The sequence below is a fragment of the Danio aesculapii genome, chromosome 6 (assembly GCF_903798145.1).
Source record: "Danio aesculapii chromosome 6, fDanAes4.1, whole genome shotgun sequence".
Classification (NCBI taxonomy): Eukaryota; Metazoa; Chordata; class Actinopteri; order Cypriniformes; family Danionidae; genus Danio; species Danio aesculapii.
In genome coordinates this window covers 24,996,146-25,010,696 of record NC_079440.1, presented here as the reverse complement: position 1 = coordinate 25,010,696, position 14,551 = coordinate 24,996,146, and the positions used below count along the sequence as shown (strand labels likewise).

The window sequence follows — 14,551 nt, the reverse complement described above, 5'->3', positions numbered from 1 at the left end:
CAATGGTGAATGCGGTTATACTCATGGCAGGTATTATTTGGTACTTTATTTCACTAGTTCCTACTTAGTAAAAAAACATTAGTGTTCCATTTGGGATGATACTACATATATATACTATGCTGTTGAGTGTGTAAGTGCATAAGTTCATAGTGTATAGTGTGCCATTTGTGACGCAGCTTTAGATATTGCTTGACGCTATTAGCAGGTTTGGCATGCTATCCCAGGAGACAACCCTGGGCTCAGAGATAATTGAGCCCAGGGCTCCCACCAGCTCTTTTAGCATGTAAGGGGGCCCAAGATCAGGTAGGTCTTGAGAGCTCCCCCTAGTGGAAGAAGAAAACAGAGGAGATGGGATGGAAGGAGGGATTCTTCCGAAACGAAGATAAGGCAGTAGGGTGAAATCGGTCTGTTTATAGTAGGTTTGGATCAATCTGATTGGATTATTACTGATTATGGATGAGAGACCAGCCACAATCAATCATATCACATACTCCTCTCGAATTTAGTTTAAAAACTTCACTTAAATTCAAATGCAGTATCTACTGAGTAGTAGGCGATTTCGGATGCAGCCAGTGACTTTTGTGATTTCAACATACAATCAGGGCTTAATTTGTGCCGGAACAAGCCAGATTTGAAAACTCTGAAATCTGATCCGGAACCTCATTTTACCGATCCCCCTCCTTACACTGACCCCCATCCTGCCCTCCCCTTTACTTTCTTCTACGACTCCCCAATTCTCTTTACTTTCGTCCGCGACACCACCCCCCCCCCCCCCCAACCCTCACCAGCAGAAACCGTTACTACTACACTAATGTCACTTGAGAGCTAGTTTTGAATGATTATCTAGTGTAATGTCAAAAATGATGACAAAACAGGTGATTTTTGCTGACAATATAAGATTAAGAGGCTGAACAGTATGAAATGCCATCAGTCTAGAGAGATTTCCCAGTATTTCTCTGTTGCAATAGGGAGATAGAGTTATCACAGACTAAAAAAGCCTCAAAACTACATTATGTTGTTGACCAGCAGCAATATTTGTCAAACTGTAGAGTGTCCTCTGCTTTTCGCTGTATGTGGTTGAAGGAATACACAAGGGTGAAGAGGCTGGACGAGTGCTTTTATTTGTAGAATATCGCACAGCTTTCAGCCAATTAGATTCAAGAACTGTTGTATATACATACATATATATATATATATATATATATATATATATATATATATATATATATATAATATATATATATATATATATATATATATATATATATATATATATATATATATATACACACACAGTTGAAGTCAGAATTATTAGCCCCCTGTTTATTTTTTTTCCCCAATTTCTGCTTAACGGAGAGAAGATTTTTTTTCAACACATTTCTAAACATAATAGTTTAATAACTAATTTCTAATAACTCATTTCTTTTATCTTTGCCATGATGACAGTAAATGATATTTTACTAGATATTTTCCAAGACACTTCTATACAGTTTAATGTGACATTTAAAGGCTTAACTAGGGTAATTAGGCAAGTTATTGTATAGCGATGGTTTGTTCTGTAGACAGTCGATTAGCTTAAAGGGGCTAATAATTTTGACCTTAAAATGGTTCATAAAAAATTAAAAACTGCTTTTATTCTAGCCGAAATCAAACAAATAAGACTTTCTCCAAAAGAAAAAATATGATCAGACATACTGTAAAGATTTCCTTGCTCTGTTAAACATCATTTGGCAAATATAAAAAAAACAGAAAAATAATTCAAAGGTGGGCTAATAATTCTGATATACATATTTACATACATACATTGACCTCTTAAGCTAAATAATTGGTTTGTCCAAGAAAATAAACATTTAAAACCAGCCTGATCTCACAAGAAAACGTAAGTATTCTGCTAATAGTGGCTAATTCGTACGAGTTCAGTCGTACGAAATTGTATGACTTTATAAAGGAGGCGTGGCACCTAACCCCACTCCTAAACTCAACCGTCATCGGCGGATGAGCAAATCGTACTAAATTGTACGAATTATATTGTACGTATTCATACGAATTAGCCAGTAAGTCAAAAAGTTACGAACTGTCGTGAGATTGTGTTGTTTAAAACACTATTACCTGCACAGCCTCAAAAAAATAGTTAATTAAAGTTCACTCCAACTCGTGAAAACACTCAAGACCATTTGCAGAGGCTATGGATTCCGATACAGGAAATAATGTTTAAATATAGTTCAATTTCTCATAAAACATGAGACCTAAATGTACCATCAGGATTCATGGGTATTGCTGATATGTGTTAAAATACCAGTAGATGATTTGCATTTTATCAATCACCAAAGACAACAGTTTAAAAGTAAAACAGAACATAACAAAACATATTTAATGTTCTACTGAAGAAAAGAGTCACCTACAAATTGAATCTACTGAGGGTAAGTAAATGAACTAGCCCTTTAAAAAAAGAAATTAAAAATAAAACTTATCTAAAAATTCAAAATTTATTCAAAACTGTTTTGGCAGCAATTGAACTTTTGACACAGTTCAGCTGGTTTACTGTGAGAGAAAAACATGGTCATGATCTTGTGCGTAGTGATTTGACAGAAGGGGTTAGCTTTATATCACTCTATTGTTCATCCACAGTGAGTTAATGAGGGAGGGCCAGAGCAGCATTGCGTCAATGTGACGCCTCTGAAAACACCTGTTTCCTCCTCCACTGAGCACAAGCACCCTACACACATTCATGATGGCGACATTTCACCCTGTTCATCAGCACCCAACAATGCCTCGCTGTGACTGCCAGCCTTTAAACACATCAGACACGGTCAAAGCTCTGCTGATGAGGCTCTGCTTATCTGCAGATATACATTACAGAGAGCAGTCATTAAAAAAATATCATTTCCTGTGCTTCGTGGTAAAAACGCCCACTCTGACCTCACCCTTTATTTGCAGAAGACACAACCACATCAGTGGACACAATCACAAAGCAAACAACTCATCTGTGCTCTGCCCTAAAGCTACAGATTCATTCATAGGGCTGGTTTTGTTTCTGCACAACAAATGGTTTTGTTTACTACGTGCTTTGGCTCTCCTTTTCAAACAGCAGGAACATTTCAAGTCACTACTTTTGTGGATACAATTGAAAAATGGCTTGAGGTTTAGGTCTTTTTAAGGCGAACAGTGATTGTAATGAACGTTTGAAGATAGCATTCTTTCTATTAAAAAAAACAAAACAATAAAAGGCAACATTAAAAAGACGCATCAAGAGTAAAAGCTCTCACAATATAGTGCAGGGCTTTTTATCTTTGAAAGGGTTTTCTGAAGCTGGGATACCCATAAGTAGAGGATCATACTTGGCATGTTCACTGCAGTAATGCATGAGGTCTGCAGAAGCTTTAGAAACCTGCAAAGAAGAGACCAAAAAATAAAAAAACATCAGCTATAAATTAAATAAGGTTGAAATTCAAATTCTGTCAGTTCTATGGTTTTTGTTCTTATGCAAGGCATAAAATGAGAATATGTAAACAGCTAATATGTTAACGGTTTTATGCCTATGATGACAAAAACGACCACAAACAAAACATATCGGTAACACTTTATTTTGATGGTCCATTTGAGTATTAGTAGACTGTCTGCTTAATATCTGTTGATGCTGCTTCTAAACAAACTCTTAACTGACTCTTAACTTTGTAAGTACATGTTAACTTACATTAACCCTTACCCTAATCCCAACCTAACAGTCTACTTATAATCTAATGAGAATTAGCTGGCATGTAAATGTAATGTAACTTACATTCAACAACCGGATCATTCAAATAAAGTGTGACCAACATATCTGATTGATTTGTGTAAATCTACATTAACAAATAGTTTAGACCTAAAATGAAACATAAAACAATACATTTTGTATGTACACTGATCATCAGCTATGAAACAATGAATGGCTTTTATAGACAAAAAGATAGTAAATAAAAAATAATTTTTTACATGAAAAGAATCAGAATACAAAACTATACTAAATGTTATAGTATATTATAAACACCACACATTTTTCAGATATTAATTGATTAGGCAGTAGACGGTTACTTCAAAAGAAACTCTTTCAAGGGGAAAGAAATTCCTTTCAAGAGTATGACTGTTCTTATTTAATATAAAAAAGAGAATGTTTTGTTCAGTCATTTATTTTCCTTCGGCTTTGTCCCTTTATTAATATGTGGCCGCCACAGCGGAATGAACCACCAACTTATCCAGCATATGATTACACAGCGGATGCCCTTCCAGCTGCAACTCAGTACTGGGAAACACCTATATACATTCATTCACACAAACACTATGGGCAATTTAGTTTATTCAATTCACCTATAGTGCATGTCTTTGGACTGTGGGGAAACCAGAGCACCCAGAGAAAACCCATGCGGGGTGAAGGTAAAAACCCTTTTTTTATTCAATGTGTGTCTCTTGGAGGAAAGGAGCTTCTGCTCTCTACCTCTCTCCCCCCACCCTACACCCCCCCCCCCCAGATAAAGCTAGTGCCTTTGTTACCATATTCACATATTTCAATGTCTTGTGTGTTTCAACTGTTGAAACATGATTTTCTGAATGCACATGGAGATACGTAAATTCAGGTTTAAGATGGCATCTTTCATCTGGATTATTAAAGTTTTCTCTTGTGTCAGTTGTGAAATACAAGGATAAAACTGCACAGACTGACAAGAAAGCAGAACAGGGCAAACGCGCAATCTTCAACAGAAAACAAGATATTCAGCGTCATATCCCCACAATTCCCTAATATGTTTAGAATCAGTCAATTTTCTTGGAAAAGAATCAGCCATTGAGAAATAAAAACAAGCAAGTTCACATAAGGCAGCACGGTGGCACAGAGGGTAGCAATCTCGCCTCACAGCAAGAAGGTCACTGGTTCTAGCCTCGGCTGGGTCAGTTGGCATTTCTGTGTGGAGTTTGCATGTTCTCCCCGTGTTCGCGTTGGTTTCCTCTGGGTGCTCCGGTTCCGCCACAGTCCAAAGACACGTGCTATAGGTGAATTGGGTAAGCTAAATTGTCTGTAGCATATGTGTGTGAATGGAAGTGTATGGGTGTTTCCCAGTGATGGGTTGCAGCTGGAAGGGAATCTGTTGTGTAAAAACATATGCTGGATAAGTTGGCGGTTCATTCTGCTGTGGCAACCCCAGATTAATAAAGGGACTTAGCCAAAAGAAAATGAATGAATAAATAGTGCATATTAAATATGCATAAAGTCCCTTTAAGGACAATACAATATTCTATAGTCTTTGATTTGACTAGAGCAGATGCTTTGTTTAAAACAGTAACCAAGCAAACACTGTTACTACAGCAGTTCTATGTGCTACCCGCTGGAAGTAGATTTTTTTAACCAGCTTGTCTACCATTTTAGTTTTAGTTTGTGCCAATGTTGCAGGTTTTATAGCATAATTTCAGGTCTTAATTTAAAGTCTTGTACTACACATTGTACTAAACATTTTTAAATGACCTACTACCCAAGATAATGTATGTTGGATCATGACTTAAGTGCAGTTTAATCTATTCACTGCAGATTCAGCCTGTGATAAAGCAAATTTTGGTCACATACTCCTTTTTGTTCTTGTTTCTAGTAAAAACAAACAAACAAACAAACAAACAAACAAACAAACAAACAAACAAACAAACAAACAAACAAACAAAGTCAAAATACAATAATATGAAAAACAAAAGGAAATCAGCATCGCAATTAAACAGTTTTCTTGGAGAAGAATCGGCCATGGAAAACCTATATCAGTGCATCACTACAAACAGATTAATTCAAAAGGAAACAAATTTAAAAAATAAAAACAAGCAAGTTCACATAAAGTTTTTTGTATCTGTAAATGTAAATGACTGGAGAAGAAACTGCAGTATATTAAATCTGTTAAATCAATTAATTAAATCAGTATATTCAACTTCTTTCCTTTGGCAATGACATCCTGTTTATTGCAATTAATGCAGTGATTTAAATTCAGGATTTTTGTGACATGTATCTTGTGCTTTGTACTTGTTTTTACATTTACAAACAACATAATTACACACTAAAGTAATTCGAAAATGTAAAAAGCATAATAAAACCCTTTTAAATTAATAAAGTGAAAGTATCTGATAATAACATCATGAAAAAGTAGATATTTAAGTGTAATGCACTACAGGTTTACCTTTATTCTCTCTACATTAGCTTCTATCCGTAGCTGTTGAACGGTCCTTCTGGCCTGGGCTATATTATTAGAACTTTGCATTTTAGACAACATCTTCGATTATCTTCAAAGACCTGGATTAAAAACAAAACAAATAAAAGTTCACACTGACATGCGTTCTATGAATAGCAAAGCTAAAAATAATTGCAGTCCCATAATTCAGACAGCACATTCTTATGCAAAACATATGCAGGTCAGGGAGACAGGGATATTTGTGTGTGTGTGTGTGTGTGTGTGTTCATGTTTACACACAGGGGTAACTGAGGGCTCTCTTTTAACTCCTGCAATGCGTGGGGGTGTTTAGTGCGTCAAACCCCCTGCAAGGGGCTTTTTACACTTTACAACTTCAGGAGAGAGAACTAAAGCAAGCTGTGTGTGTTTGAACAGATCACAGGCTGCCAGCAGCTCTTCTGACTGTTCCTGCAGCGTACTCTTTCCGTAAGCCATCGTCACCAGTTACTCTGCCAACTCATCTTACACAGTGAACACACATGCTCGGAGTCAGCACTGCAGTCGCTCAAGCAGGAGGATTGGGAAATGCATGTGGCTAAAGGAAATGGGGGGAGTAAGGGCAGGTGGCCTCTCACTGACCAAGAGATTAAATGAAGACCGTTAGTTTGCTACTTATTGACCTTACTGGGAATGTGTTGTAACAATAACACATATTCAGTAGTAGATCTATAGCAATACTGGTGAAATTTCACAACACAACAGCAGAATAATTAAATAACTTAAAAAGTGAATAGACACATGTATGAACAGTTACATCAATTAAAAGAATAGCTTGATCACCAAACATTTTTAGCAATAGAAGTATAATAGATTTTAATTCAAAGTAAATATTACAACAAAAAAAAAAGGTTAACTAAACTCTAATTGTTTGTTTCTCTTGATTGAAAAAATAAAACATTTCCCTAACATATTAATGTGGGTGTAGTATTTTTTGGACAGCTATCATAAGTTATTTTGTTAGAGTAGCACCAGATTTGGATTTGAAACACTTTTTTAGCATTTAAAAATAAAGGCTTAACATGTGAATCTATAGAAACATTTTTCCTCATTAAATAGAGTATATGCAGAAAGGCTTTTAATTTTCCGTAACCCGGTTCTAGCGCTTCTGATGAACTGTATACCATTACAAAATCACAGCGTTTAAGGTCTGTTTCCTTTAAAAATCAACTATCTTCACTGACTGATTGACATATGATATAAAGTGGGTCTCAGAATGTACAAGAAGCACTGCATTAAACACCATTGTTCCACACCATGTCTTTAAAATATGGAAATTTGTTTTACCACTGTATTGTCAATGAAGTTTCTGTGCTCGCCTGCTTCTTCTGAAGGTGCTTGCATTTACATGGTTTTTCATCTGGTTCACGCTTGCATAACTAAATCAATGTATAAGTCAATTTAACTGATTATATTTTAATTTCATTGCACCACTGATGCTGTAAAATGAACCCTAATGAAATAATCACATAAATCTTTCACCATCAGTTCATTGGTATGGGAAAAAACATAAGCAGTACACTAGTATATGCACCCTATTAGAGTGGAATCTACAATGACCAAAAATGTCATTCATATCTTTTATTAATTATATCAAAATATAGACTTCATGTATTTCAGTTAATTAAACTTGTAACTGTAAGTCAATAAAAATATAATAAATAAAACTAAAAACTTAAAATAAAAACAAAATACAGTACGTTTTCATTCATACATTTTCCTTCAGTTTAGTGCCTTATTTATCAGGGGTTACCACAGCAGAATGAACCACCAATTATGGTTGGGCAATGTCGACCAATTTTATAGTGGTACATGATCCAGTGGTAAATCCTTGATCAACTGTCCGACGTGCACTGCTCTCTGGGGTTTTGTGCTCAAAGCACCCGCTGACTGCCTGGAGCTCAGACGTGCGCATATACTGCAGCGCATGCCTGCGTGTGTTGGAAGTATGGAAGGAGGGTTTTTCAAAAATGCTAGATGAAACGCCAGTGTGGACATGGATCGTTTTCGTCTAAAATGCCATAGACGTATAAGCGTAAACGGGGCCTAAGTGTGTATTTTTCGCAAGTGGGTTGCTGCTGCAACAGGGGCGGAGCGGAGGATTGCGATGCTGGCTCAGCATTGTGATGTCTATTAGCCATCGACAATGGCCGATGGCATCATCTATCGACCCAACCCCACCTCCAACTATTCCGGCATATGTTTTACGCAGCGGATACCCTTCCAACCGCAACCCAGTAGCGGGAAGCACTCATACACTCTCTCACTCACACACACTCCAAGCTACAAGTCTAATATAGCTCACTATATCATTAGAAGAGCTCAGCACGCAAGCCGGGTTTTACCCAAAATAATTACTTGCACAATAATATAGCTATGCACGCAATGCTTAATTAGGCACTACAAATAACTCATTAACAGTAAATGTTGATGCAACATTATAAGAATGGAAATGGTCTAGGGCTGCAACAATGAATTGATTAAATCGATTACATGGAGACGTAGGATTATAAACTTTAGTTGAGCGTGGAGAGGAGTGAATGCACTCTGCCTCTTTTGCGCACTAATGCCAGAAGAGTTCAGCACCTCATAGACAGGACAGAGCAAAAAAACGAGCTGAGGTAACGTTAGAGGAAAGATACATGGTGAAGGTAGAGAAAGTGCAACCAACCCTAGCCATCCAAGGCGTAGGAGTTTTTCACACTAAATAAACAAAAGCAGCATGACATGAAATATTCAATCTGAGCTTTGGCGCGTTGGCTGGCGCTGAGTCAAAGAAAGACGTGTCATATTATCACAATTATGCGTGTTTTTAACCACCCAATGCTTATTTTATGTTTTAGACATGTAAATACAAACAAGTACTAGTAAAACTATACATCTAGAGTTTGTAAAACACACAAGAAAGTATATGGAAGTCTACCAATCCATTCAAATATAATTTGCAGATGTGTATTATTCATATCAGATACGTGTAGTGAAAGTAACAATAAAGTTTAATCTATTCTTCTCCCAGCTGGCCAGCCACTTGCTTGCATGGATTTTGGGAGTAACTGGTGAATTTACATGCTGAATACTGCGTGTTTTGCTTCTATGAATGAGGCATACAACCGGATGCAAGTAAGCATGGCGACGCCTATCTCACGTTATAGATCACGATCAAGATCATTTATACGTCTTTTAAACACAAAAAACACTCACTTACATGTTTTTGTGAAATGAAATATCAGGAAGTTGCTGACATGACGAGCAAGTGTGTGAATACTTTGTATTAAAACAGAAAGGCATGATAAAAGGGATACATCTGCCATACAGTGCTATTGTGGCTGCGGTGTTTCATGTGACATTAAGGGTGAACGTTCTAAAATAATGATCGCCTAACAAAACTCACTCTCGGGGCCAGACAGAATCTTTTAAACTCACCAGTGAAAGGGTTAATAGCAGAAATAAAGCAGCGGTGGTAAAGTTACGTTGCACAATTACTTTGCACTTTGCATTGTCGTTTTTATTCACTCGCCTTTCTTGGATCATCATTCATTTTTCCATCTGGTGTCATGTATAGCTGCACTTTTCTTACTTTCATGTTTTCATTTCTGACTTTTCGACATTTCGTCCTGTTTCTAGTCCAAATATCTAAAAAATTTTAGATCAAGACTAGACAAGAAAAATGGCATGAGAAACTTAAGTGATGCTTCAAACTTCTGTTTGAGATTATATCTCATTAAGATTATTTTTCTTACCCCACTGGCAAATATGTTAGCTCACTTAATTTTGAGGTGGGTTTTTTTCAGAAAACAAGACATAATATCTTATGCTACTTCACGTGTCTAGTATGTATCTTGATTCAAGATTTTTTAGACTAACCTACTAAGTTAGTTTTTTTATTTTATTATTATTATTATTATTATTATTATTATTATTATTATTATTATAACGGCTCAGGGATGTTCAAGGACAACATGTTTGTGCACTTTCTAAAGATTTTAGTTCTGTTTTTGAATAAAGGGTTGGAAATGAATGCTTTTCTTTTTTTATTCTATTCATCGATTAATCGAAAAAACAATCGTCAGATTAATCGATTATTAAAATAATTGTTAGTTGCAGCCCTAATGGTCAAATACACTTTACTGTAAATGGAAATTCATTGAACTAATTTACAATTTCATTGCTATTGCTACTAATATGAATACTACTTGTACTACTACTACAAATGTGCAAAGGGGAAAAAAAAATAGTGGAAACAGAAATTTCCAGAAGTGTATGTTTCTAGTCATTGTAGATTGCATTGTAATACGATATATCCACAACTAGTGTTTTTTCCCATAACGATGTACTTTTGGTGAAAGGTTAATGTGACTATTTCAGTTTCATACGGTTCATTTTACAGCATTAATGTTGTAATGTAAATGAAATATAATCAGTTAAATAGACCTATGCATTCCATGGATTATTGTTACAACAGCATTTTTCTTCCTTCTGTTGTAATGTCAGTTTTGACAACATGGCAAATGTTTAACTGTTTAGCAGCTTCCACATTATTACATGGTCAGCTGCATAATCTCTAGCACAACAACCCCTTATATCCCACTTCCTGAGAAGCCCAGACAAAGTTTTATCAAGCATTAAGAGGAAGAGTGTACGGCTGTCTCCTGTGCGGCAGACACTGCGCTGGTATCTCTACATGGAGGTCTGTGTTAGGAGGTGACCTTATCTGCCAGCACACCAGACAAACTCAGAAGGGGTTAAGAGGTTTGGATAACAGCTAGTTGTTAATGCAGTGACATAATTAGTGTGAGACAGAGGCCGCAGTTGCTCCCACAAGCCCTGAGGTCAAGAGGCCGTCCATACATTACGCTCTAAAGAACACACACACACACACACTGCTTACTGCAGCTTAAACAGCATAGACAAAACATGACGCCTCTGACGACAGTGTTTTACTAACAATTGTACTTTCCAGGCAATAAAGCATCCCAGGTTGCTAATTTTAGTTGCTCAAATCAAACAGGTCAAACTGTTGGCATTCATGTCTTTTGTTTGCAGGCGTTAAATGGCAAACTTGATTAACAATGCATGAGAAACTTTGCTACGCTACAATGAATGTCCATCTCTGACTTTACTTCTCTGTTATTAATTAACTGCAACTAAAATAAAAAAAGTACTGGGTAAAGATTAATTGTAATTAATCACTTCCAAAAATAGAAGTTTATTTTGTAATAATATATTTGTGTGTATTATATATATTGGTATCCCTTTATTTTGATGGGCCATTTAACTCATTTTGTTGAACGTAAGTTACATTGCATCTACATGCCAACTAATTCTCATTAGATTATACGTAGACTGTTAGGGTTGGGGTTGGGTTAGTGTAAGTTGACACATGCAAAGTTTCTTATAGTTAGTTGAATGTCTGTTGAAGGAGCAGTATCAAGAGATATTAAGTAGACAGTCTACTAAAGCCTGGTTTATACTCGACGTGTCAGCTAGTTTGCTTGAGTGCGCGCTGCGACTGTGACGTCATTGCGATGTTTAAGGAAGAACGCTTTGGGTGGACGCGACATGACTCCGGCTGGCCAAGCGCATGATTTTTTTTGAGACTCGAGCGAACAGTGTGCCCGCCATGTTTGATTTGAGTTGAATATGAAACACTTTGAAGCGATTTTGTCTGAAACATGTATGACTGTACAGACAACTTTATGATCCATCCATGTATGATCATAGGGATAACCAGATGGACAATAATTCTTGGCTAGAAATTGCAACAGCCTTGGGAAAGGAGAAAAGTTTTTGTTGCAAAGTTTGGAAAAACCTGAGGGAGAAGTTTGTTAAAGCCAAAAGAGGCCATGGCACAAGTGGAGACCCAGGTACACAATCACAGAAATATGTTTTTTTCACCACTCGTAGGTTTTACACTGATGTATTTATTACAATTTTGATTTAAAATAATTTTATATTTACAAAACTGAAATGAAGTAACAATTATTTCTTTGATAACTGGAAAGGAATATTTGAACCTACCGGTTTACAATATACTGATGCCCTGTTTCTAGGCTTTATTGGTGATAATGGTCAGGAATGTTGGACCATTATTGCCTTTTTAGCATAAGAAGAGTACAGAAACTAGCCAGACAATAATGTGTGAATTGTGGAGCCGGCTAAATCTAAAAAAAACATCTGTATTTTTTATTAAGTGTACTTATTTCTTGCTTTTATGCTTGCCAAAATAAAAAAAATATATATTTGTAGGGCAACCCATGTTCTGTTGTCATTAATATTTGAATAAACTTTAATAGGTAAAACTGTCCGAGATATGAACAAAAGCAAGTGATGCATCAAAGTTTGCTAAAAAAACTTAAATGATTATAAAAATCCTTATAATCATAAAAATAATTAATAAAAATATTAAAAATAATTCGTTTAAAAATATTGAATGATATTAATAATATGATGTAGTTCCTGAAACTTTCTACTTCTCAGGTCATCCGTCTGACTTTACAGTCAGTTTGTTTTGACCACCCCTGTCGTTTTAAAGAATATCACAATGGCGAATGCGGCAAGTATAAAAGCCTCGTCCATTTCGTAAGGTGCACGCGCAGTCAGCGGAGGTGCGTGATGCTGTGCCAGGCGAAAGTATAAATCCAGCTTAATACTCAAAGGAGAAGTGTGTGTGTATATATATATATATATATATATATATATATATATATATATATATATATATATATATATATATATATATATATATTGTATACAGTTGAAGTCAGAATTATTAGCCCCCTTTGAATTTTTTTTCTTTTTTAAATATTTCCCAAATGATGTTTAACAGAGCAAGGAAGTTTTCACAGTATGTCTGATAATATTTTTTCTTCTGGAGAAAGTCTTATTTGTTTTTTTTATTTTTACTTTTTTTATTATTTAAAAAAAAAAAAAACAGGGCGGTTAATAATTCAGGGGGGCTAATAATTCTGACTTTAACAGTATATATTAAAAGTATACACGGGACACACACTTAAATTGTCAAAACATACTTTTATTTTGAATGCAAATAATCAGAATAAATTTTTGCCCAGCAAAAAACAAACAAACAAACAAACAAACAAACAAACAAACAAACAAACAAACAAACATAAAGCTATAATAATTTTTAGTACTTGAAAAAAACATATAAAGATATTTAAATATGAAAACTTTTTTTCAGCTAAATAAGAACATAATTCTCATTTTCACTAGGATACAACAATGATTTATTTTTAAAATGATATATCTAATTTATGCTACATTAAATTAGTACTACTATCTGGTGTGTAATACAACTGTCAGGGAAATCGATGGTTCATGTATATGTGTATGTTATTTTTATTTATTCTATATAATTAAAGGTTATAGATCAATAATGCATTTTTGTATAGTTAACTAGGGTGGGTTATACATTTATTATAATTTATGTATTATACTGCTATGAGATATTATTTTTTATTTTATAAAAATGTTTAAAAAAATCTTCCAATTGAAATGACATTTGATTTCCTTTGGTTGCGACTTCAGATTTCAGTCAGGAAAAAAATGTCAATGCCATAAAGTTTCATTTTGTCTGCTGAGTCCAGCAGAGTTCTGCAGAGTCAGACTAACAAAACTAGACAATATGATTTGTCCAAGGACAGATTTTGCTCTCAGTTGATCTCAGTCAAGGTTGAGGAAGAATGGAGCTCTTTGAAAGGGTGCAGTGTTCCTGCGAGTTAACGGTTCATTGGCTCAGAGTGGCCTCAGCGGGACAACGAGTTGGTTTTCTGCAAACGCAGCACAGAGAGCAGAACTGTGATGCAGACAAACACAACTCAAAACCTGTGTCAATCAAACTCTACTCACTACTCGTGATCTCTGACCCTTCAGGCTGATTGTTCCCCATCCACTCACACCAGTCAAACACAGACTATTGTGTGGAGATAGAATCAAGATGACAAAATGATAATATGATTACAACTTACTCAAATAAATCTCACTTTTGGGCATGCCCAACCAACACTCTGACTCAAAGTGATCCAGTATACCAGTGTTTTTATGATTTTATGTCATGTTTTTGCCAATTCATTCAGCAATCCAGTTACTGTACTTCAACAGTGACTGGATTGAGGAAACAGTTGAGACATAGATCAAACAAACAACTGATGAGCTGGTGATAAGCATATTTGTGTTTGGACTGTGACAGAAACTGAATAATATTTACCACACTACTGTGTATGATCCACAGCCTTGGGCAAATCATTTTTTAGTGCTGTCATACGATTAAAGTCCATGTGAAATCAGAATTTACAATGTTTATT

At 35.6% G+C, this 14,551-nt stretch overlaps 1 protein-coding gene across 2 annotated transcripts in view; it reads right to left on the bottom strand.

Annotated features, from left to right (window-relative positions):
• Nucleotides 1-1,340: 1,340 nt before the first annotated feature.
• The window catches only part of gng12b (guanine nucleotide binding protein (G protein), gamma 12b), a 111,310-nt gene continuing 98,099 nt past the window's right edge, over nt 1,341-14,551 (bottom strand). For both annotated transcript variants that reach the window (XM_056459817.1, XM_056459816.1), the window contains 2 exons: nt 6,183-6,295; nt 1,341-3,388 (listed from right to left, as the gene is read on the bottom strand). In XM_056459817.1, coding sequence (XP_056315792.1) covers nt 3,263-3,388; nt 6,183-6,275 — 219 coding nt within the window. In that variant the 5' untranslated portion in view covers nt 6,276-6,295 and the 3' untranslated portion in view covers nt 1,341-3,262. The remainder of the gene's footprint in view (nt 3,389-6,182; nt 6,296-14,551) is intronic.